The sequence below is a fragment of the Anomalospiza imberbis genome, chromosome 2 (genome assembly GCF_031753505.1).
Source record: "Anomalospiza imberbis isolate Cuckoo-Finch-1a 21T00152 chromosome 2, ASM3175350v1, whole genome shotgun sequence".
NCBI classification, from domain to species: domain Eukaryota; kingdom Metazoa; phylum Chordata; class Aves; order Passeriformes; family Viduidae; genus Anomalospiza; species Anomalospiza imberbis.
In genome coordinates, this window is record NC_089682.1 from 10,403,743 (window position 1) to 10,430,740 (window position 26,998).

At 36.0% G+C, this 26,998-nt stretch overlaps 1 protein-coding gene across 10 annotated transcripts in view; it reads left to right on the forward strand.

The window, feature by feature from the left end:
* The window catches only part of DMD (dystrophin), a 1,045,484-nt gene that overhangs the window by 236,767 nt on the left and 781,719 nt on the right, over nt 1-26,998 (forward strand). For all 10 annotated transcript variants that reach the window (XM_068179791.1, XM_068179794.1, XM_068179795.1 and 7 more), the window contains 3 exons: nt 20,957-21,049; nt 21,952-22,029; nt 24,928-25,020. In XM_068179791.1, the coding sequence (XP_068035892.1) occupies nt 20,957-21,049; nt 21,952-22,029; nt 24,928-25,020 (264 nt within the window). The remainder of the gene's footprint in view (nt 1-20,956; nt 21,050-21,951; nt 22,030-24,927; nt 25,021-26,998) is intronic.

Consider the following 26,998-nt stretch of genomic DNA (forward strand, 5'->3'; position numbering starts at 1 on the left):
TGATAGTGTCACAATGCATTTTGAGTGAGTGGATTTAATGTTCTATATCACATAGAAACCCACTCATAAACTACCTCACGTGTATGTGTGTAAACCACACTATTTTATTTTTAATGAAATATTAAAAGAGCCTTACGTTAAAAAACAAAAACAAAACAAAAAAACCTGAACATTGTGTTTTCTAAAACCTTCTCACATCTCTTGGGTTTGTTCACTAGACTACGACACGCTTAGTAAAGGAGAACTGCTTCTCGTTCCATTCTCAAAAGATTTGTTGCTACTGAAACTTTTCTAGGGGGAGATGAAAAAAAAAAAAGATCTTTCAGGCTGAAACAAATACTCCATTCCTGCTGCAGACTTTGTACTACTGATCAACACCACCACCACCTTGCACTTAGAAAGAGCAGACTGTTGTGTTCTGTGTCATTTCTGGGTCAACTGACTTTTATCATTCTATTGTCTCTTTAAAAAACCTAAAAGCCTAAAAATGATCTTTGTAGATGTTTACTGTTCACTTAACTTTTTAGGTTAAGATGTTACAAACAGGCCAATCTGACAGTAAATGCAGCATATAGGAGAAGGCTGAAAGATATCCTTTATTTTTTTCTAAGAAACTTTATCATCATCACAAGTAACATTTGATTCAGCTAGACAATGGGTAAAATGCCTTTCTTCTCACCTAGTCAAAAATATTCATAATTTCAGTTTGCTGAGGTCTTTAAGGTCTGAATTTAAAGACCCAGTTACCTTCAGGTTTGGCACAGAAGGAATTTAAAGTATTTTGAATTTCTCAGAAGCAGAGTATTTGTATAATGGATATTTGCTTCATAAAGTGTCATGGATGGGAACATAGGAAGAAACACTATTCAGAGCATTAAAATATATTTATTTTCTTGAAGTTTGAAGACCTGTTGGAAGAAAACAATCCAGAAACACTTTTAATTTTTAAAGCCCGTGCAATACTCAATTTTCAATGATTTCAAAATGCTATTCTTCAGTTTATTTATACATAATTCATTCCCTTCCCACTCTTCATGTTAACCCCTAAAATCTTTTTCTTTTATCTGCAGATCCACTGGTACTTTTTAGTTCTTTACAAATTATATATGACTTATTTATATATATGTGAATTTTTTAGTTCGTTATTATGCTGTCCAAAAAGAGGGTTGCCAGATTAGGAGTCTGAGCTACCCAAATGCTGAGGCAGCTCAATTCAAGGTCCAGGGACCAGGCTATATTAGGTATCTTGTGGAAGAAGACAGTGTGGGGCTTTTGAATCATTTGAATCCCCTGAAGGTGGGGTTTCTACAACTCAAATGCATTCCCATTTTATCAACATGGTCCTCTTCTGGAGAGCCAAACACTTAGCTTTTAAACTCTTTTAAGTGCATAAAAATTATATGAAGATACCCAGCCATATTAAAACTTTGCTATATAATTTACAGATTCAGGTTATATGGCCATCATAATCTTGAAGTAAAGAAATCTGAGGGTGAAATTGTGTTACCTTCAGAAGAGCACTCCATAGAGAATAGGGTAGGTTTCACTTTCCATTTATAAAATGAAACTTGACCTGAAAAGATATTATGTTATTTTCAAGTGATATGGGAATTTGCCTTAGTAAAAGAAGTGTTGTATTGTGTGTGTTTAACCTACTTTTCCTCTAAGTAGATATATTTAATGCTATGAGGACTGCCTGGGATGTGTTTTAGTAGTCCTTTAATGCACACTGCAGATGTTGATGGCCCAAGAAGGTTTTCTTTGCATTTGAGGTGTAGACATACATTCTTCCAAAATATACCCTGGTGGATCCTAATGCTGTAGTATAAGGCATAAACAGATATTATGAGCATTTTAATGTCTTACCATAAAGATGTGAATTTAAGGTAAAGAAACATCTGTGAAATTGGGAATTCTGAATTTTTCTTTAATCCATCATTGCATTTTGAAGCTGCTCTCAGTAAATGTAAGAATGTGACAAGGCTGTCTTCTTTTAGTAGCAATACTAAGAAGTTGCCAAACATTTGGGAGGAAAAAAAAAAGACCAAAAATTTAGGCTGTATTTTCTATTTCTATTAATAATTTATATACCATAAAAATAGTATGGACTTTTTTCAGTCAAAAAAGCAAGCAATGAATTAAAAAAAAAAAAAAAAAAGCTGAATCAAGAAAGGAGGAAGGTGAATAATATTTAATGTATATGTGCAGTGAATTCAATTTCTATTACATCATTAAGGCACAATAGAGTAGCTGTGGGAGAGAACTTCAAACAGAAGCAATGTACAGGCAAAATAGAAGGCTATGATTAGCCCTTACTATTGAAAATAGCATAAAACCTTGGCATTACTTTACCTACTGAGTAGAAAAATAATGTTGTTGGGGTGTCTAGTTCTAAAGGCAGCTACAGCCTTTCCTCTACAGGAAATTATATAGTAAAACAAGTGTAGAACCTTTATAGGGTCAAAACTGTTATAGGTTGTTAAGGCCTGGTTATTAAAATTATTAGGGAGATGCTTCTGGCCAAATTCGAGTGCAAAGAATATGACATGCCAAAGCCAATAGTATGGATTGTATTTAGCAGTAAATGTGAGGTAGACAGAGAGAGATAGCAATAGAAGAAGAGGTAGTGAGGAGGAGAGAAAGAGAGTGACAGACAGATTAAGTAGAAAATATCACTGCTCCATGGATCCTGATGGTCTCCTGTTGATCCTCTTCTGATCTTCTCTGTGGTGAGATTCTCACAAAACATAAGAGCTCAATGGAATAATGTATGTTCAGGCCAGGTGGGAATGCCTCCCCTTGAGGGGGCAAGTTTGACAGTGTTTCTTGCAACAAACTCTGAATCTGTTGCATCACTTTGCATCACATCCAGTCATCTGGCACAAGGCCTCAGGAATGAATCTGGGGGATGCTTTGGGAGTATCTGATGGTTTATGACACCTCCTCAGCTGCCTCTCACATGAATGTCCCATGTATGTGGCCTTCCTGGAGTGGTGAATTTTACAACTGGGCCAGTTTGTTTAAGGGAGGATGGGTGTTCACTGCCTCTGACCAGGCAGACCCCCAAAATTCTCCACCTCTCCCCTTGGCTGTGGGGAATCTGCAATCTTGGCCTCAGCAAATGAGCCTGTGGATTATGGCCTCCCCTACCATGAACCCAGCCACAGCTGATTTTCAGGGTAGCTTCTAGGGTTGTCTTTCTTGTGAATACATTCTTCTCCCTCAGCCTTGTTTACTTCTCCTGAGACCCAAGATAATTGGGCAATAGCATCGCCTTTCTTTTATCTCAAGTTCCCACATATTGGCCAAATCACAGTCCAAAGTTCTCATCAGGAGGCTTATTCAGAGAGGGGTGGGCTTTGGTCATTGTAGCTTCTTGATACAGTTCTGCCATAATAGGCCAAAAGTCCTTCGTAACAATGTTCAAGCCATGAACCATAGTATTTCAGTCTCTCACTTGGATTATTGTTCTACAGAAAATGAGAAAGATCAGTGGGACTCCATTAGTGTGTTCAGGTATGAATAAAATACTGTAAAGCTATTTCTATACATTAACTTAAAAAGTGACTCTCATACAAATATTTTGTGCAAGCTTTGGACTTCAAATTGGAGTGAATTCCTATCCAAGAGAAAACATTCTGATTTCTTGCAGTTACTGAGATAGGATCCTTCATGCAACTGGCTTGGAATCATCATAGTCATCAAAATAGGCCTCTTACTTGCAAACAGAGTTCTCAGTACTGACAAAAACACAAGGCCAAAAGCTGGATTTCAGGAACATATGCTTCCATCAAAGAAAAGTAAGCCATCAGGAATCTCATGCTGTTTGAAATTAGATTTTGGACTTTTTAAGGCAGTGATCATTGCTTCTAGTGCACATGTTCTGAGCGTAGGAAAATATGGTTGTACTCCTTGAAGTCTTCAGATGACAGAGGCTTACTAGAAAATGCTAATACTAATAAAGGCCAATTAAACATTTGTATTATAATGTTGTAGCACCATGCGTGTTAGTATTGTAAGTACAATATTCTTACACAGCTATATGTCAGAAAGGTGTCACACCGTGCCCAGGAGAGCCTCATCTGTTGTAGTAATTTCCAAGCAATTCAAACTCTCTTTAGTTCCTTGTTTTCTTCCACCTTTTTTTTTTTGTTTTTTGGGTTTTTTTTTTTTTTTTTTTTTTTGGCTATTGCATGTTGGTGGGCTGTTTCTTGTAGAAATTAAAATGCTGGTGGCTATATATTTCTTTTCCACTGATTGATGAGAACTATGATTTGTAGGTGGTTTCTGGAGAGGGAGAGGGCTTTTGTGTAGAAGGGATGAGTTTGCTTTCTTCTGAAGCACTTTGATATTGCCAATTAATAGCTCTGAGGGAAGTTTGTCTTCAAGAGGCATTGGCACAAATAGTTGAAATTTATAATTATATTTTTCAAAGTCTCATAATAGCTAACACTAATTTGTTAGAACTCATATGGTGAATGAAACAAACCTCTTTCGTAGTCCTCTTTCTCTCTGAATGAATATTGAATATAAAAGATACTCAGATATCATATTTGAGACTACTTCAGGATGGGAGGGATAGCATAAAAACTTGGGGTTTTTACATTTGGGTATTTTCATCTACTTAATACCTCAAGTTTTAAGATTCTGCTTTCCAGAAGGAGGTTGGCACAGTAATTTGCTGTTAAAAGATTTTTCAAATGATTATGTAAATGTGAATATTTATAATTCTGGAGAGTTTAGTATTACAGGTTTGAGAATACTCAGATTCCAAGATGTCATTTTACTGTTATAGTTTCATATTTAGTAAGTTAAGGTAATATTGGTTTTGTTTTTTTTTTTTAAGGGCTACATTTTGGCTCAGTAAGACAAAATAATTGGAATATTAAAATTAATTACTTTGGTGTATCAATTGGCGATTGAGCAGTGAAACTTTATTTTAATTTGGCTGCCTATTTGAAAACTACTGATTTTTAAACAAACTCGGAATTAGAAATTTTCTCAATTTTTTTTGCTTGGAGAAGCTGTTGAGAAATTAGAAAAAAATGTGAACATGTTAGAAATTCTGACAGATTAGATGGTTGTCAAAATGAATGCAATATTCAAGATGGATTTTGATGAGGCACTGGAATATATATATACTGAAAAAGCTACATATGGTCCCTAAATGTGACATCCTCAAAGGCAGTTTGAAGGACACAAGTAAAGGTGTCCTTCAAACTAGGTAAGAATAATGTCTTAGGTTAGGACCCTTAGCTAAAAACTATGATCAGCTGCAGATTTCACTTACAAATAAAGGAAAGGTCTTCACAAATACAGAAAAAAACATATGGAAAAAAAAGATGATTGTCCTGGGTGTCCTTTCTTCAGCAAGGTCCAAAAGCAGAATATTAAGAAAATATTTTTCAGTAGAACAAGCACATAATTTGTTTTTTTCCCCAATAATCTCACAGGCTCTAGCAATTGCAACTCAAAGACTTTCTGATCCAGAACTTGTTTTTAGGTGCTTAATAAGCTTCAGTGAATGTCTCTTCTGTGAGCTTCTTAGTAACTCTTTGAATTCAAGTCAGTTTTAGCATCTGCAGCTTTCTGTTGGCAACAAGTTCCACAGCTTTGCTAGCTCCTGGATGAAGGAACTCGTCCTTCTGCATGTGCATCTGCCACATGCTGGCTTTATCCCAGGCGTCTCCAGCTTCTTTTAGTGGATCAATGCTATTTAATATCTTCATTAATGGCACAGACGAAGGGATCGAGTGCACCCTCAGCAGATTTGTGGATGACCTCAAGCTGAGTGGTGCAGCTGACACACCTGAAGATCAGGATGCCATCCAGGAAGACCTGATCAGGCCTGAGACGTGGGACAACAGGAATCTCATTAAATTTAACAAGTTCAAGTGCAAGGTGCTGCAGCTAGCTGTATTGGGACAACCCCTCATGTCAATCCAGGTTGGGGGATGAAAAAATCAAGAGCAGCCCTGCAGAGAAGGACTTGGGGGTGCTGGTGGTGAGAGGCTGGACATGAGCCAGCTGTGTGCGTTTGAAGCCCAGAGAGCCAAATATGTCCTGGGCTGCACCCAAAGGGCTGTGGTCAGCAGGGCAAGAGAAGTGATACTGCCCCTCTGCTGTGCTCAGGTGAGACCCCACTGCAGAGCTGCATCCAGGTCTGGGATCCCAGCACAGGAAGGACATGGATCTGTTGGAGGGAGATTATGAGAGGGCTCCACCAAGATTATGAGAGGGCTGGAGCACTTCTCCCACAGTGAAAGGCTAAGAGAATTGTTCAGCCTGGAAAAGAGAAGGCTTTGGGATGACCTAATTGTGGCCTTCCAATATCTGAGGGGAGCCTACAGGAAAGCTGGCGAGGGACTTTTTGCAGGGTCATGTAGTGATAGGACAAGGAGGGAATGGCCTTAAGCTGAAATAGGGAAGATTAACATTAGATAATAGGAAAAAAAAACCAACACTGTGAGGGTGGTGAGGCACTGGAACAGGTTTTCCAGAGAAGTTGTAGAGGGTCCATCCCTGCAAGTGTTCAGGGCTAACCTGAATGGGATTCTTAGCAACCTGGTCTATTGAAGGGTATCCTTGTCCACAGCAGGGGGATCAGAACTAGATGATCTTCAAGGTCTTTTTTTCTTGTTGGAGGAAGACTGACCAGTCCCTTGTTCTGCTGGTTTCTGGATTCTACTATTTTACAGTGCTAAGTTATCCTCTCTTCTCTTTCCATGAAGTGAGTCTTACCATGTTTTCTGCATGGATGTGAAACCACATGGATATTAAAGTCAATCTTAAGATTGTACTTAGCTGTGTAAAGAAATATCCTTTAAGAGTCTGAAGCACTATATAATCTCATAGCTGTCTAAATAGAAGTATACTCAGCATATTTTTTTAGCCAAGGCAGCACATATGGACCATTCAATTTTGAAAATTGTGAGCTTTGATTATAAACATTATAGTAATTTAAAGGAGGACTTAATTAACACAAGCTAGATTACTGCAAGAGATTTGGTTCCCATGTATTTAAATGTATGAGTTTTAAATGATTTACAGTGTACTCAAAATCAAGTTACTTTTCACTGGCACTCTTGTGATACAGTTTTCCTGAAATGTCAGTGAACCAAGAAATGTAGGAAGGAGAACACATATTTGAATGAATAGCAAGATATTATTAAAAAAATAAATTTCAAAATGCATAGTTGATTACTGATATCTTCTCAATTTATTGTAGATTAATTTGAGCTAATAAAAAGCAAGTAAACATGATTTTAAAACAGGAAACAATTGTGGTTCTGCTGTAGTTATATATATATATAATCTATTTATGCTCTTTTAATTATTGCTCTTATGATCATTTTTATGCATTCTACAATTTTTTTTCTGATTTGTTTTTCCACAAATTTGTATTCTTTTGAGTGAAACTGAAAAGTAATAAGTATGAAGTCTATTTTAAATATTTGTGTTCATGTTTCCACAAACTTTGTTTAGAAGTACAGCACATGAAAGTCCAGTAAAGACCCCAGCTTCCTAAAACCAGATCAACCTCTCTTCTGGGTAACTCCCTCCAGTTTACCTCCTGGGCATGATGGTCTGTGGTGTGGAATGTCCCTTTGGCGCTTCCCTTGACTGCTGAGGATGCAACCCAGGGCACAATTGGCTTCCTGGGCCACCTGTCCCAGCTGTGCTCCCTCCCAGTTTCTTTTGCTGACCTTTTCACTGGTGGAGCATGAGGCAAAAAGAAAAGTTTCTGACTTAGGATAAACATGATTTAGCAAAATCCAAATCATCAGTGTGTTATCAACACACCATTCTCATTCCTAATCCAAAACACAGCACTGTAACAGCTACTGAGGAGAAATTAATGAACTCTGCCCAGCAGAAACCAGGGCACTGTCATAGCAGAACTCCCTCTAGGATGAGACTTGCATTCAGGTTGTTCCAGTGCTGTAGACTCATAGAAGGATTTGGATTGGAAAGGATCTTTAAAGGTCATCTAGTTCCCACCAGGGATATCTCCCAGTAAACCATGTGTCTCAGAGCCCTGTCCAGTTTGACCTTGAATGTTTCCAGAGATGAGGCATCCATCACATAACCTGTTTCAGTGTTTTACCACTATAACTGTAATAGAAAATCTTCCTTAATTCTTGTCTAAATATTCTCTCTTTTAGTTTAAAATTATTACCCCTTATCCTATTGCTGTTGACCGTATGAAAATATCAGTCCTCATACAAAAGAGATTTAAACAGAAAATACCACAATACTTAAGAAAATTAATAAAACTGCTGTAAATACTATAGAATTTGCACAAAATTTGTTTCCATTTCAGGAAAAATGGAAATCTCAAGGTGACATTTGTCCCCAGATCATTATGTGTATCTTTCTATGGGGCTTAAATGATTTAGTAGGAATAAACCAGCAACATTTCCTAGAACTTTCATGAAAAATTTCCTGACTTTGACAGTAACAGGAAATTTTGAAAGCAGTAATGAACTCCAGAAAACCAGTTATTTATTCTGTAAGTATCTTTGAATAAAGGCTCATTTAGTCCTCATTGATTTAATAGTGTGTGGCACTAAACAAAACTGGCATTACTCATAAATTTTTTTCATATTTTTGTTTTAAATTCCAACATTCAAGGGCTGATTAATGTCAGGCAGTTGCCTGAGCAAGCCTACACTCTACAGTAAATAACACTTTTTAATTAGTCCTGATGTGGATTGGAGCCCGAATATCTGATTAACATTCATAGCAGCAGTTGAGTGAACATCATGAATTGTGTGAACCCATGCATTGTGTAACCCACAGTAACCTCTCAGTGTTACATACATCATGTCCACACACTACCCATATATTGTACTGGTATTTGCATAGCTACTTCCCGAAGGCCCAGTAATTCTGAGAAGAGTGTGCTGAGTCAGACACGGTGTCCCCTTACGCATTAGTCCTGGCAGGAATGATGTGTGGGCCTGCAGGCTGTTCAGGACCAGCCACTGGAAGCTCGCCTGGGCAAATCAAAGAGGGTGCCCATGCTACAGGGGTTCCTCTTTGTGTACCCAGGGCACTTAAGGTGTGAGGCTTTGCATGACTCAAAATATCATCATTGATGCTGTGGATACTGTTCTATAGGCAGATGGCAGTGACAGGGTGGTGCCATCTGCAGTGGTGGTGTTGCCCAGAATTCTTCTAAAAAAGATGCAGGTCTAAGTCTTTTTCTAAGACTCCTGCACGTCAAAGTTTTCTTTTAAAAATTGTTGAATGAAATTTTTGAGAGGAAAAATAGATTTGTCCCATGTCTATTCTCTTTTGCTGCCTTGATTTATGCATTCAGGGATGTCTTTGGGGATACTCTTTTGTCAGTTTCAGGAAATGGTTCTGATTTTGGAAGATGGAAAGATCTGCTGTGCATATGTGGAACTCCACTGGTCAAGATTTTGGTGTATGACACAGGGAGTTCCACGTCACACTCTGAACCCTGACGGCTGCAGATTTGAGTCTCTGAGGCTGAGCTGTGTGGGCTTTGATTCAGGAAGCCAAAACCATCTTCCCCAAGATCTGGCGTTACATATGGTTTTCCATGGGCAGATGGGTGATACTTTTTGGGTACTGGTTCATTCCACTGTCTTCAGGCTGCTGTTATGTACTTCTAAAATGGTGGGTAGTTTCAGGGTAAGGGCTGCTTTTTTCACTGTGCTACTTTTGTAAGAGTGACATGCAAACAATTAAGATTAAATTAAACCCTACATTATCCATTTTATGTGTGCATATAGATATATATATATATATATGTATATATAGACATATAGTTAACTGATGGGCACATGTCATATCCAACAAAAAGATAAATAGATTTCTAGAGCCACTCATAAGTTATTAACACAGAAAATGCAATTAAAATGCAAGCTAAAATCTCATTATTTCTTCCTTATTCTCTCTGCTACAGTCAATTTTTAATTATTGATTTTAAAGAGAAATTCATTTTATGCTGCTGTTTATATTAATTATGAAAAGGGATCCAGATTCACAAATGCAAGTTGTTACATAATTTCCCTTGAGATTCTTTGTCATTTATTGCCAGATATTACAAAGGAAGCATATGCCAATCATTTTTGGTAGGCTACCATAATTAGTTGTGGTGACTTAAGGTGCATGTGCATGCTACCTGCTGGTAGCTTAAACACAGCAACTTACTATGTTAAACATAACAAATATGTTGAACCTGTTTACAGACAATTATGTGCAGAACTCATAGAAATATAAACTCTGAATCTAGTCAAGATGTCTTCTAATATTGTGACACGTTATCATTTCATTTATTTTCCACATAAACAATTATTTGTGGTTTGATGAGCTGTGGAGAAAGAAAAATGGAAAATTTATATTCTTTTCAATGTAAGAAAATTATGTAATATGTATGTTACCTGCATACATTATTTACATTAGGAGCATTCCAAGAGAAAAATGGAAAAAAAAATATGGAGAAGTAACAAAGATCCTTTTTCCTTTTTTATTCCCTTCTTGCCAACATCCTGAACATACAGATCACAGTATTGGTACCAACATGGGGGAGTAAAACCTGAGGTTTAAAGAGTGCTAGAGTCATGGGCTTATATCATCAGATAATGTAAAATCCAACTATAACATGCTTTTGGCCATTTTTAAAATCTGAAAACAGACCTCATGACTTCTGTGGTGTTTGAAGTAGAATGGTTGTGAAATGAGGAGCAGACTGGTCTGGTGGCAGTAAGAGAATGGCTGTCACAGAGCTCAGGGTACTGCAGCCTTGAGCAATGGTGGTGCCACACTCACAGCTCATCCTGGGTGGCCTGTTGTCAGGCTAGCAGGCTGCTCTATGTATAAATTTGAATTAGAAGTTTTCTACTTCTGTTCTTTTCCTGCTGTTTCACTGTGTCTTAAAATGTTCTGCTGTTCCCATGCAAATGCCTTCCTCTTGCTGCTTTTTCTTTCTAGGATTTCTATCTGAATTTCTTGAATTTTTACATATAGAAGATTGCTCTGTAGTCGACTACTGATTTTTTGTAGAGGTTAAAAAATTGTTGGGTTTGTTTGGGTTTTTTGTTGGTTTTTAATAGGAACCAATTTCTCACATTTAGATAATGAATGATATGTGTTGATATATCAAGAAAATTTAAGCCAAGGAATGGACTGTGTTGGAAACCTGTATCCTTTTAGCCGTGTAGTTTTATAGGCAGATTTTAAGTCTCTAAAGTTATGCTTGACTTTTCCAGGTGGGAGAAAAAGTGGAGTGATCTATTTTAAACTCCTGCCTGAGCTCAAGCAGAGGGGGCAAACTCGCTCTTTTAAGCATGTCATTTAAATTAATATCCCATTTACTGCAAACAAGCTTGTTGGGAATAAGAACAGTGGTTGCAGGGGAAGTGCCAGAACAGCTCTTGGTTGTAGTGCATGCAGTGAGTCCTCCTGCTTGGCAGGGCTTCAACACAGAGCAGCAGTTAATAGAGTAACCTTCACTCTGAATAAATAAATACTGGCCTTTCTTTTTCATCAAGTGAAAATGATCACCAGCCAGCTCAGATGTGGTGGCATAGATTTTATCATTGCTACAGATTTAAATGGCAGTATTTAAAATAATTTTTTACTTAATTTAACTATTCCGTATAACAAGTTGACAGGGAGTAACTATGTGTGTGTGCCAGAAAATACTGTAAGTTTCATTAAATGTTTGTGACTTGAGGATGGAGGGCAAATCATCCACTTACAGTCAGTACTAGTGGTCCAGTTGAGACAATGAAAATACTTTTGGAAGAAAAAAAATATTTGCAAGCAATGCTATTTCAGATATGTTAAGAGTTTAGTTTTTATATGGCTACCAAATTGTGTTTGTTCTTCAGGATGACTGCTCACGGAAAAAGGCTAAATACATAATTTCATTACTAATTTATTTTCTGGATGATACCCACTTCCTTTTCATCATACCTTTTTGATTTTTGTTGAAATAATAGTCAGGTGTTTCCTCATCAAGGCATGTTAATGAAAGGCAAAAAAAACCCCAAAAAAACAGTAATTAGTGGTAATAGAAGCATGACAGGAAATATCAGAATTCATGCCTTTAGCACTTTCTCAATGGGTGATGTCAAATCAAACAAACTGGATGATGTGCCGCAATGACTCAATTTACTCAGCTGCCCTTTTAAGGTACTTTCTCTGTTTTGGTGGGCAGTGCCACCACTTTCCAAACATACAAATGGAGCTATCCAGTATTTGAGTCATTGTCTAAAGTCAAACCGAGTTTCATTCTAAAGCTTTTCTGCAAATGGTACATCACATTTGCCTGTTTCACATCCTAGTCAGAGGAGAACTGATCAAGATTTTCTCTTGTTTAAATAGCATTTGTAATTCAAGTAATAGCATTGCTTTATAAATAGGGAATTTATTCTTTTTGTTTTCTTATTAATAAAAATTGCTGTTAGTTTTCTTGTTTGATTACAGTTGCACCTATTTAGAAGCTTGACTCTTTGCCTATTACAGGTATAGACAGTAGAAGAGATTTGTCTGTTTTATTTATTCTCAAAGATGAGATTATGTATCTAAAGGGATTCCAAAATAAAAATTTGAAATTCCACTTAACTTTTATACACCTTCTATAATCTGTGTAGAAAAGATTTAAGATCTAAACTGCTGAAAAAAGTGCTGCTAAAGCCTGTCTGTCAATAAGAGGAGAATCCTACCTCAGAAAGGGCATCTTCATATGTGAGGAAAACAGTATGTGCTACATACCCTGGATCTCTATGTAAAAATTAAGTTGTTCTCTAAGATTCAGAACACCAGACAAAAGGCAAAAATTTCAGAATCCTGCTCTGCTCTCTGAGGTTTTGCACTAAAGCTTGTTATTTTCATCAAGACTGAAGATACCCCCTTCTACTCTGTTTCCTAATAACAGAAAATAATGTTTAGGAAAAAAAAATTACTTGAATAACAAATGTTCATGGAACAGTCTGCTGCTGAACTGTTCCTCTCTTAAAGAAGAATTTTAGCCAAAATTGTTTAATTTGGCATCTGCTAGATAGAGTTTTTGTTTCTCCACTGTTAAGTGGGCTGGCTCTTCCTTTCAAAAACCCTGCATTTTAATCTTTTCAGCTCCTAGTGTTTAAAAATGCTGTTAAAACTCTACCCACTAGAGCCCCCAAAAATGCCTAAACACTGTAAATTAAAACAATACAAGTATTCTCAAATATGTATATATGATTAACATTCCATCTTCTATTGAAAGTTACATCTGAGATAAGACTATAAATAAAATTAGTTTTTAGTTTATGGTAGTTTTCTTCTTTATAGCTCTCTTTGCAGAGTGGGGAACATAATTTACTTGAAAAGAAAAACAGCTTCATTGCAGTCAATTATTAGATTGCATGAAGCTGGCTGTCCTGTCAAAAGAAGAGCTCCTGTTCTTGACTGAATTGATAACTCACTCTTCAAACCTTGTAGGAACTTGCTGGCTGTATGTTCATTCCCACTTCCAGTGAGTTGCTTTTGCTGCCATTGACAGTCATCCATTCCTTAATGGCCTTGAATATCATATGCTTCAAAATAAGAAATGCTTTGATGACATTTTCTGGCTAGATTAAACTGGTGAATAAAGACAGCTGCCAGATTTGTTGTGTGTATCCCTGTAAGCTTTGCATTGTTTAAAGAAAATACAGTAGATGCCAACCTTGAACACCCACTGCTTGCCAGACAGAAATTTTGTTTCCTTTAGAATATTTAAAATTGCACATTTATTACTTTTAATTTAGAGGTGAGTCTCTGGATGCTAAGGAAACATGGGTAGATATACTAACATAATTGTGTGTGTCAATGCATCTCTGTTTCTGTTCTGGTTATGTATGGCACTTAAAATGAGATTTTCTGATTTATTTTAGAATGAAAATAATACCGTATTCCTCAGAAACTTGGGTGTGTGCAAATGTCCTTGTCTGTAATGACACTAGAAAAATAGAATGACTGTGCTGAGGGGAAAATACACTTTTACAAGAACTAAATTCCAAGGAGGGTCTGGTATCATTCCCTAACTTGAGGGTCTGTATATGAAACCAGCTTCTACTCTGAGAGTGTGTGTCCTGTCCATGAACATGAGCTGCCTTCAGACAATTGGTAGGACCTGCCCCAGGTCCCTCTTTAAGGCAGCGTTGGGTGTTCTGGGCCTGCTGCAGGCATTGTGGTTGTTCCTCTGTTGAAAGGCAGAGGAGCATTTGGGTCTCTGACTGGGAGGATAATGTGGCTTCTCATGGGGAGGGTGGTACAGCTTCCTCTCAGTTGGTCAGTAGCAGTCATTTCTAAAATACTGGTGCCCATCAGTTACTCCTCTATGTAACTCCTTGAAAAATTAGGTTAGAGAGCAAAAAAAGAGATGTCTATCATAAAGCCTGGGAAAAAGATTGGATCCCTGACAGTAAGGGAGCAAAGTGCTTGTGCAGCATTTGACCTCCAGCTGACCAACAGAGAGTTTCAGCTGCAGCAGAAGGGGCGCATCCATGTTCTAACAGGGAAAAGAATGCCGAAGGGAGGAAGGATGGCATGGCTGGCAAGTTATTGTTTGCTGCTTCCCATGAGTCCATGAACCTTAGGCTTAATTAAACAATGCCTGGTGCATCTTTCTTCCCTCTGGAGTGGGACAATATCCTTTTCTGCTGTGATAGTAATCCAGCATCAATGAAAGAAAATGTCAGTCACTGATGAACTTCCCAGCAGAATTGAACAAACCAGAAGCAAGGATGTTGGGGAGAGAAATTGAACTTTTAATATATTTAGCAGAGCAAGAACAAGTATTTATAGTCCTTCTTTTATTAAAACTGACTTAAAAGATCTGTTGAGAGTGGTTCAATATAATTTCTTTATTGTTTTGCAGAGTGAAACATCAAATATTTTGACTGCAAGAAAAGGCTGATTCTTTAAAGTCTTACTCAGGGTAACATCTGTGAGCCAACTAAGTTTTAATTTTTTTCATACTGACATCTATTCAACAAAATTTAAAGATTTACGAACTGAAGACAATTACTTGAAAAAATAATGTAAAAAATCATGGCTTATGTCCTTCTGCCATTCTGGACTGTACCTTGTCTTTCAAAATTTTTAATTATCAATCAGCTCTCTGAGGTCCTGGCCAAACTGCAGGGCACCTCTGCCTCTCTGTTCCATAGCCCTGCATGCTGGGGGCACAGATGGAATGCACTGCAGCTCCCTTCCAGGCTCTGTAGTCCAGGTTTCCTGTCCCTTGTAGAGTCAGAGGTCTTGTCCCAAGGTCATATCTCAATTGTTTCCCCATCCTTAAAGTCTGAAAGGCTTCTGGGTCCGTTATTTTTATTGTAAGCTGATCTTTCTTATGTACATCTAGTATAACTTTAAGCCTTTTGTCTAGTGCCATGATGAACCTTAAATTCTCTGTCTTTAGAGTGCCTTTTCTCTTTTAATTTATTCTCTGTTTCTCTCCATCTGTTGATAGTTGCTAGATTACCAATCTGAACTGATAATAATAAGCTAATAATATTGTAAAATGCATAAGAAAAACATCCAACTTGTCTTACTGTAATAATCTTCTCACAGTCTAGTCTGCCTCAAACAAAAAGTGTAATCTAAGTGCATATTTGTCTGCAAAAGAAAATGAAAAGTCAGAGATGTCTTCTTCAACCAAGTTTTTACCATTTGTAATTTCTCTTAAAAATGTGAAAATGTATATGTTACATGACATTTTTAGGAAACAGTAAAAATATATGCTTATTAAAGAACTTCAAATAATAGATGTGTTTCATTTTTCTGTTAACATGTATTTTGCTGGAGCTGTTATTATGGACTCATTGCTTGAAATTTGGTGTGTTTATGAATTTTAGGAAATAGAAATACATTTCTACCCTTCGTGTTTCTGGGAGAAAATTTATGGCTTGTTGTGGTTTAAGCCTAGCTGGTAACTAAGCACCATGCAGCTGCTTGCTCACTCCACACTCCCTTCTCCTCCCAGTGGAACAGGGAAGAGAATCAAAAGGAGAACTTTGTGGGTTGAGATAAAATTGAATAATTGACATTATTATTATTATTATTATTATTATTATTATCATCATCATCATCATCATCATCATTATAGTTATAGTTATCATTACCATTATTATTATATTATTTTTATGAAATAGTAATAGTAATAACAACAATAATGATAATAATTATTATTGTTATTATTATAATGATAATAATACTTTTTTTTTTAATAAGCCCCAAAAACCATACAGATAAATCCCAAGGAAAACAAACAATGCACAATACAGTTGCTCACTACTCACTAACAGATGGCAAGCCCCATGCCCCTGGGCTGTGGGTGGCTGGGGTGGGGGAAGTGAGTGAGAAGCTGTGTGGGGCTTAGTAGCAAACTGGGCTTAAAACAAAGCAGATCTTTCTGGTGCCCAGTGTGGGGCTGATGTGCCAGGCCCTCAGATCCACACAGCCCAGTAATCCTGGTTGTCCCTCTCCTCCACATGACTGGGGCAGGGCCCTCTAATCTTCATCACAAGATTCCCCACTTCTTTCTCATCGAAGTGGACATGGACTTCTTTCCATAGAGTCAGTAATATAATCAGCCCTTCCTTTCTGCCTGGAAAACTGTCCACTGGAAGTTGGAGCAACAACTTTCCTTAAGGAACCCCCATTCATGATTGCTTTTCCCTGCCATTCCCACTGCCGTGCCTCTAGGTTTGAGATATGCTTTCAGTCCCCTTCCTCATGTCCTCTCCATGGTCCCACTTCAACCTCAATGATTGTTCTTAGTCAATATTTGTTTCTTCCTTTCTTTTCCCCTCTCTTTCCAACTCTCCTCTTCCTGTTTCCCTTTGCTCCACTTTCCTTTAATGAAGAATTTGCCTCTGATATTTTGTTCTAAAATATAAAACTGCTAACAGTTTTATGCTAATCAATTTTTCTGAGCTTTAACTCCTTGGAGAACCAATGTTCATGAACAGATGTATTTCTGCCTTCTCTGGGCAAGTTATTTTTTAATTATTTTATGATCTCTGTATTTTTTTAATAATTACTGACTTGCATGTTTCTCTGAATAGAGAGCTTTTCACAGAATACCATTATTTTCATGTAATATTTCCCACAACATTAACGTACTCCATAATGTGTCTGATGAATAAGCTGATTAAATAATTTAGTTGTTTGATAAAATCTATTTGTAAAATTTACATAGAGACAATGATGTCTATTACAGAGTCTTTGGAAAGAACACAGGAATGACAATGAAAGTAGACAGCAGTGAGATAAGTAGGAAGAAGCTTGATGTTTTGTGATACCTAAATGTATTCAAAGCAAAAAATTTGCAACTGCAGTTATCTATTACCACTTGTATCACTATTTTCTGATTTTCCTTTATCTTCTTCGCCAACTTTTGTGGTTTTTAGGTAATATTTTTTGGCATTAAATTGTTTCAGTTCCTGTCTGAGTTTGGAACAAGTTGGAGATACAATTTTAATCTTAATACTGAAAGCATTCTAGAATATATACATACAGTCGAGTTGCTACATGGAATATTCTAAATATGCTTCACTCCATTACAACACCTGGGGGAAGACTTTACTGCAAATTACACATTTTAATCACATGTTACTTGTACAGTACCACATAGCTATAAGGCTACAGCTTATGTAGTTGACCATGGTGTGGTGTAGGGTAGTTTTGGGTATTTTTTTTTTTTTTTTTCCATACCAGTGTAATTTGTTAATTCATTTCCTCAGTCATTATTTAAGTTGGAGTGTTAATTTAATCCACAATAAAACAGGAATCTTATCTTCCCATATGTATCATGGGTTTTTTTTGATAATTTTCTTTTAAAATAGACACCTTGGATTTCCTTCAGGTCGCCTTGTGTTGTGTAAAGATAAGCAGCTGCAACCAACAGCTCTATCAATTAACAAAAAAGTGTGTGTTTTCATCTTTATTTCACTCAAAGACAGTAAATTAAAATTATATATAAAAATGCCATATACTTAAATCCCTAGTCTTTCTAGTCATTCAGATTTTAACAAAGTCTTATCTTAGATTTTAATTTTGTTCTACTTATAGAAAGGAATTTCTACTTCTGGTGAAAAGTCACCTTGTTCTACACATCAAATATCTTTAGTCCTTCCTGTGTTCTGTACTCTCTCTTGTTTCCTCCATTTCTCCCATCACTGTGGTGTTAAAGAAAGACAATTGAGTGAGAACCAACAATTCAGGTGGAAGCTATTCTTGTCATTCTTTAAATTTAAGTTTTGGATAAGTTTGTAATATAGGGTGAGTAACAAATCAACATGTATTACAAATGGTAGAGGAGAGTCTTCTGAACATTTTCATTTCTCTTAGGTAAAGGGCAGTGGTTTTAGGTCACAAAACCAAAAAAGCTTTAAAAAATCTTATTTTCAGCAAGAATATATAACAAATGAGGTATTTGTTTGGCAAGCCATGCTTGGTTTTTCACTGTTTTCAAAAGTTTGAATTAACAGGAACTTTCCAATGACACAATAAATTTACCTGATGCAGATTTGAGCCCTTTGTATCTCAGGACTTACTGCAATGCTGATCCAGTTAAGACATTAAATCTGTTTGCAGAAGGAGATATAATTACCCCATTTCCAGAAAAACAACCTTCCTCAGGTTTAAAATTATATTTGTGGCAGTAGTGTAGGGTGCCTTAGTGTATTTTTAGTTGTGATTAATGGAAGGTATACTTCCAATACCCTAAAAAATCAATGGAACTTTTGGTTTAAGTTTTACTTGGGATACATTTATAATTAATATGTCCTGTTTGGGAAACTACAGTGCTGTGTCTTTATTTTCTTTCTAAAAAAAAACCACCCCAAAACAACATATTATTTGTTAAGCAGAATTTTTGACTGCCTAAATTGATTTCAACATAAATGTTATGAGTACCTTAAATGCTGCAAGAAGAAGGAAAGACAAAGACACAGGCAGTTATAAAGGTTAGTTCTATTTTTCCTGTGTGATACAAGCCAGTATGATTATATTCTATTGTCAAAATGTCATTGTGCTTATATTCCCAGAGAAATCCAGCATCATTACAGGCACAACTCTTTCATAGTTACAAAAGGGCCTATTGATCATTTCAACTTTCTAAAGAATGTGAAAAAGCTCCCTTAAAGTGCACAGATCTTCTGTTCCTCCTTCTGCAGAAATGACTTTTGTTCTGCAAGATTAGGGAACAAAATAAGGTCTCTGATTTAATTGCATGTTTTAATTTTAAATTTGTCCTACAGCTTCAGGAATTCTGTACATGACTTGACTCACATAATGGCACATGATTTTTCATCCCATAGTGTAAAACATTTTTATAAAACCATTTCTCATACTAAATGTGAGGCAGGAAATAGCGTTGTTACTTAAATAGATAATTCAAGGTGTTGAGTAGTGCAAGTAAATCATATGTGTATCTGTTCAGTACTGGTTTTCAGATATTTAATAAATTGGCATCATGTATGTTAAATAGAAATTAGCTTAGTTGGAATGGATTGTGCACGGTGTGAAAACTGTCTCGAAAACAAGGGTTCCCACTGCTGTTGAAAATGTGTGATGTTGTGGATTTGTTTCTTCCATGAAACAGAAACAAGGCCTTACCAGAAAAAGAAGGGATTGAAGGGAGCTTTTGCTTCAGAAGAGCAATCAGGGAGAATATTGGCAGAATAGCTATTAGCACTCAAGTCAGTGCTGTACCCATAACTACGTATTGATGAGAAAAAATTAATTTGGAACTGGATACTGTCCTTAATTCTGTCCTATATTCAAGCAACCTTCCAAAGGAATTGATATCTTCTAATAAAATATTTTTTTCACAAAATTCCCAGCTAGCTCTAATGAGGGTTGCAGTGAATACCAGAACAGCATTGCTGACAGGAAAGCAAATGTTTTCTCTACAATACAGACTCCCAATTTTACGTTGCTCTATGGTAAAAATGGAAGATGTGCAATGTAGATCATTATGGCATCAATTCTAGGAAATTTGAATAGAGACACTTGCTCTCAAATCAATCAAAGCATCCATCAATCTTCGCAAATTAAAAAAATGTGGGCATATGAAACTATTTTGCATGGCACAAAATAATCACTACTTTTTATTGTGGTTTTCAATAGCTTTCATACTTAAAAAAATCTAAAAAATATCACATACATAGAAAAATATCTAAAAATTAATAGGTGCACATAAAACTTACTCTTTAGGTGGATTAATTATGTCTATATTTTAATATTTCATGCTTTAGTCAAAGAATCAGATAAGAAACTTGGTTTAAATTTCAGAAAGAGTGATTTTTTTTAACATTTTCATATGGGGAAAAATCACAAATACTTCCTTTCATCTTTCACTGATGCTAAGTACAAAATATGAGTTGTCTGTCAGCCACTTAGAGAAATAAGGCTACAATCCAGTACAATTCCATGCCCTATGAACATAGATCTGTTTCTAAGATCCTGACTAGAATAAGTCTGGCTCATCTCTCTTTGTGTACTTCCATTTTTTTATCTGACACATGGAGCCCCTGCTAGGCGCTCAAAATTTTATATCGCTTCCAGTGTGTTTGGGGTTTTTTTTCTTGTTTCTTTACTTGAGGTTTATTTTTTCAAATTATTTTTCCTATTTTTTTTTCCTGATTTGCACCTTGATTACCAAGTCTTCTTTGTTTTCTAGATATATTAATATTTAGTTCAGGCTTATTTGTTTGAAATAATGACATACCTGAAATAAAGTAAGCATCATTTTCTCTTAAACAAGAGAACCCTCTTTAAGACTGATGTACGTGTAAGAATCCAGTGAACTTAAATGTATTTTCCTCTTTTACTTTGTGTCCTAAATTCCATATGTATTCTGACATTGTCTTTTTACAGCTTTCTGGTCTTTTTTTAAATATTATTTTTGATATTTGAGTTAACCAGAGTGATTATTTCATTTCAGTTTGGAAGACGTTACATTGAAGACCTTTTTAATGATTTTCGAGATGGACGAAGACTTCTGGAGCTCCTGGAATGCCTTACAGGCCAAAAACTTGTATGTGTTTTGTAATACATTTACTGTATATTGAAGTCTTAATGTTGTGATAATTGTAGTAGTTGATATTCACCAATTTCTGCCATTGATGAAGAACTGTGGAAACTATTTTTAGGGATCTGAATAGGTTTGAGTTTCATTTGAAACTGAGGAAACATTGTGACTGAGAGCTGTATTAGACAGTAACACTTTGCAAAGCCTATAATTGAAATGAAAATATTCTGCTTTATTGGATACACTTACTAATACAGCGCTGAGAAACAAGACTGAGACAGGGTTCATTTAGATATCTGGATTTTAGCTGGAATTGGATTTAATATGTAGAATTAGAATGGTTTTCTAATGTCATCCATATTGTCCATCGTGTCTGATTGTACTTGTCTGCAAAGAGAGAACTGCTAGCTCTTATTAACCTGGAAATTTGAAAGTGACACAGCCACAGACATTTTTAATGTCTTCTCTTGTGTTCCTGGTTGGAATTTGTAAGTACAGCGTCTTCTCATAGGAAGGCTGGGAGATTGAGAATCAAAATCCAGAGATAATATACTTGTACATAAATATTAAACAAACTGATGCTTATCTGTTTAGTTGCCATAGCAATATTCTTAAATTGTGCCATGCAGAAGACAACTAATCATGATAAAAAGAATCTGGAATGAGCTAATTTTATATCCATTTCAACGATTCCTTCACTGAAAATTACTTTCTAACTGTGGATCCAGTTTGTTTCACAATTGACCTTATTTCATGTTGGGAAGCTGCATAAGCACAGTGTATGTTAATATTCTATTCTCATAAAGCTATGCAATAGAAAACTACAGGTGTAATATAAGATTTGAGTTACATACAGTGTACTCTACGTTCTGATTATGGACAGTCAAGTTGGTTTACTTTCTTTGTAGGCAAAAGAAAAGGGCTCCACAAGAGTTCATGCTCTGAACAATGTCAACAAAGCAATCCACTTTTTGCAGAGAAATAATGTAAGTATTCAGCAGACAGGCTCAGAACAGCCTGTAGACAGCACACAAAATGCTTTTTAGGTGTTGAGTCAAACACCTTGGTCCATAGTATAAAAGTACTGGAGTCAAAGCAGCTTTATCGATGGGGATTGGATACTTTCCCACTCAGCATCAGGGTCAAATGTGTTTTAAGGAGTTTAAAATCCTCTTCCAGCGAATTTTGGCTAATATATCTATAATGGATGCTGTCTGAAGCCATATCAACCCGCATGATTTTTTCTAATGAATGGTATTTAAATTACATTTTTAAAAGTTAAATACAAGAAGTCAAACATAGTTGGTTACAAGATGCTGCCTATCAAAATATTTACTCACAATCTCTGACAGCTATGAACCCTGAAAACCCAGGGTTTTTCCTACAATATTTTTTTTATTAAGTTTCAAAGGCATCTGTCTCTCATGATCAAAACACTAATCATATCAATATCACTTTCAATTCTACGTTGTAAAGATTGATTTTTCAAGCCAGTATCTTGTGAATCATTCTTGAGTAAATATTCTCATATTATCTCCCTTATGCAGGCATTCTAATGGACCCATAATTTTAGCAGACATTTCTTCTGGCCAACTAATTTTATCATAACTCTCCTCAAGAATAAATTAAAAAAAAATATAACACTTGCTTAAACTTCACTGTAAGAGGTGAAAAAACAAAGATAATGTATTCTGTGCTGTATATTATATTGGATTTCTTGATAGCTGCAGGAGGTCACTAATGCTTGATTTCAAGTGCTGAATAAAGTTATTGATTTTATAAATCTAAGGTAATCCACCTAAAGGTTTGTACATAAATAAAAGTGACCCTACAAGATTGACATAAAGACCTCCAGCTTGATTTTTCTTTTTACTGGATGGTATTTGATGTAAATAAATAGAAGGAAAAGCTTCTAATTGTTCAAAAGGGGCAATATTTGACATTACTGGGGAAAAGATCATCAATACATTATTTCACACTATACAAGAAAGTTTTGATTGCATAACTTGTTACAAATAATCATAGAAAATACTTTTTGAAGTATTCAGTGCCTATCCAATGGGTCCACTGGTGTGTTCTTCACTCATTTTCAAGGGATTTGAAAGTCCCTTTCAAATCTGGGGAGAAAACAGAGTATTCCAATTTTGGAAGATAGAAGAAGAAACATTGTTTTGGAAAGTGAAGTGGTCATTCAGTGGCCATTTCATGTAATGAAAACCTTGTAAATGATATAAAAATTGGTACAGTATATATAAAGATATACTGTATCTTGTCTAGATGAAGTCCAAAGACCTGCCTTTGAAATGGTTTCCTTAAGCTTCAATAATTTGACAAATTATTTCTCTGGGACTTCAGGAATGCAAAATCAATGGTTCTAAAGTGAATTAAAGCCTGTGACTAGTCCAGATTTTTCTGCTGGTATGTTCCATCTTTGCTCTGAGGCCCTGTAGTCATCTGGGTGGTACCACTGAATAACGCTGCTGCTTCCAGTCAATCCCTTTCACAGGTTTTTGGTTCCCAAAGAGAAGTGAAGAGGGAACCAAGAAGAGGGAGCATGGGGGATGTGAGGGGTGAGGGGTTGCCCCAGCATAGGCTTAGACCTCCCTGTGGCTAACTGGGCAATGTTCCTCTGCTTCAGTAAAACAGACGTGGGCCCTGTGTGTTCAGACTTGCACTTCCAAAAATGGATTTGGTCTGTAGAATATGCTGGCACTGCCCTAATAACCATTGTAGGGTGTCATTGCTGCAAGGGACTCCATTTTAAACATAGCATGGAAAATCTAAGTTCCATTTGGGAAATGTTCCAAGACATTGATGCTTAGAATAAATAGCCAGTCTCATGTGCTTTTAGTAAAAAATGTGGAATTCTTAAAGAAAAGGGCTCCTTAAGCGTTCTTGATAAAATATCATATTTGTGGTTTGTAAAAATTACCTATACAAAGATGCATTGAAAAAAAAAATTAAAGTGAATCAGCTTGTTTTGAGGGTGCAAAACTTTAATCAATTTGCAGATGTAACTTCAATAACTTCAGAACTGCACTAGAGACTGCAGAATGTAGTTTGTGAAGGAATGGGGCACTTTGCAATAAAAAACATCAGTTCTGACCATGAAAAATTGCATCTATGAAACAGCAAGGATGGCAATTTTAGTGTCATAATTCTAAGCAAATGTGCAGGACAGCTTATAGTCTTCCATTTATAACCCTGAGTTTGGTTTCCTTATTCAAATAGTATAAAAATGGGGGGAGGGTGAAGGATCATTTCCCATGTGGAGGAAGGAAAATTCCATGGTGGTAAATAATGATGCATTATGAAATGGCAAATGCATGATAAAATTATGGAAAACAACATTATTCGATGAGCTGTTGTGGAAAAGACTTGCTTAGATTACAATCACTGCTTTATCTGTATGCCAGAACCCATCCTGTATATTTCTTTATACATTATGGAATTTAATTAAGGAAAATTAAGTTCTGTTTTAATTTAAGTATATCATGTCTTGGGTTTGTCGGTTCTTACTGTTTCTAGATGTGTGTATTAACATTCAGAAAATTATATTATGTAAGGTAGAACAGAGTAGAATACAGTAGTTTTTCTGTCTGTGTGATTTGTAATTGTAGAAGCTTAATATAAAAGATATTTGAGTTATTATAACAGCTTTTCATTTTATGTTTCACAACATGCTGTAACTGGACTAATAGGAACTCCAGATCACTGCTGTTTTTTTCCAGAACATTAATTATGCCATTTATAAAATGTAAGTTGTATGTTTATGGAACAACAGAAACCAAATGGGAGATTTACCTTAGCCTATCGCTTTATCTCCTTCCAACTTCTTATGCTTGTTATTAACATTTTACAATTATTTTTTGTTTCTATAATAGGTTGATTTGGTAAATATAGGGAGCTCAGATATTGTGGATGGAAATCATAAGCTGACCCTTGGTTTGATCTGGAATATAATCCTCCACTGGCAGGTGAGTAGCACTGCTCATTACTTCCTGTGAAATACTTTTTTTCCACTGATCTTTTCCCCATTATTATCCAGCAACAACCTACAAAGTAAACGTAAGCATCGCAATGTATTAGATCAGCAAATATTATATCAGTCTGCTTTTATATTATCAAGGACACTGACAATATTAAGAAGACAAAATAGTTTTTACAGGATTAGCAGAAAAATTTTTGACTGTAATATCACAGCCAGATATTGCAGGATTATATATATGTTATAAAAAAAAAATGGATTGGCAAAGCCAATGCGGATTTCTTTTCAGTATCTTAGAAAGAGTGACTTCCCTATTTTAATGAAATAATCACATCAGTTGCTTTTGCTGCTGACCCGTCCTGCCAAGAATTATTTTTAGAACACTAAAAAGCTGCTAGACTGCCTATTTATTGAAGCAGATGTGGCTCATTTAGCTTCCTTTCTCTTTGGAGAGAAATGGGGGGTTTGTGAAATGCATCTCATAAAAACCAGCATGGTAAATGAGGACACTTAACTAAAAAAAATTCTGAGATGGCAGTAAAATCAAAATTCAAAAAGATCTAGCATATAGATGCTCTGAATCCATGTGTTTGTATGAATCTGGGCTAAGAGTCTGTCCGTTACTGTTGTCTATGTTCCCCAAGCAATAATCTACAAGTTTTTCATAGAATAACAAGAAAAAGTGGTGGGAAAGAAAGCTTAAAATACTTTAAGACTGAAGCACACTTATGAAAAATCAGATGTGTATCATTCATCCAAGTAGGGAATGTTTTTATTCTCATTTTAAGGATGGCAGCAACAGAGAAAAGCTGCAGATTGTTAACTCACTTCTTCCTTTGTCTCTGTTTCAATATTCCTAGTTTAATTGCATAAAATTGTTCTAAATTGCTTTTTAAGAGCAGATGGAATATGATACCTAGCTATGCAACTTTTACCAATAATCATTGAATCACTATGTTTTAATTTGAATAAATTATGGACCTTGATGACGAATCAAGTTCAAATTAATATTTTGTTTTCTTCATATTTTATCCTGAAACAAAACATTAAAGGTGTGCTTTAGTATTAGCTGGACTTACTAATTTCTTTTCAATCATTCCCACCATTCCTTTTAACAGGTACTTGCACAGACATTCAGAAGACACAGGTTCTGGTGTAGCTTGATGAGCTTTTTGACAGCGGCCATGTCAAAACCAAAATCCTCTTGTTTGCAGTGCAAAAGTGATTCATTCCAGCTTCATTTTGAGCCTGCTGATAACTGTGATGGCAGCTGTGATGGTATCTATGGCTTCAGCTTCAACCACCCATGAATGAAAGGTCCAAGGATCATATTAACAAAGCAGAGATTAAAAGTGTGACTTTTTGTCAGCATAGTCATAATTCAGTCCAAGTTTAGTCTATACTTGGAGTTCTGTGATGCCTTAAAGATCTAGAAATAAAACAACACACCTTTGAGACAATATTAGTATAGGAGGTAATTAAAAAGCTGGTCTTTAACTGAAGCCCTCAACTGCAAGTATGGAAAAATGCCCACCCCACATAGGGTGAATGCAGTTTTATAAGTTTAGCAAATTAGCATACTTGACAAGCATTCCCAATTAGAAGCACAGGTAATGAGGTCATTCCCCCACTTGGTTCCACCCTTTTCCAGAAGCCCCCTCTGTAGATACTAACTTTACTTTGTTTATGAGAAAGTGTATCAAGATGCTGTTTTAACCTTGGTTCCCAGATTAGGACTGGGGCCTTTCCCAAAATACTGGAAAGTATTTTGTCTTTCTGTCTAACAGAGTAGGTGAAAAGCTAGCTATGAATCTATCTAGTTTTTCAATAATAAGCTACAGAACTACAAATATATGAGAATATATAGAAGCAAAAAGGCAAAAGTCAGTTTGGCATCAATGTGTTTCATTTTTTTCTAGTCATGAAGTACTGAAAGTGACCTGCACCTTCTGGACTTCTCTTTTTAT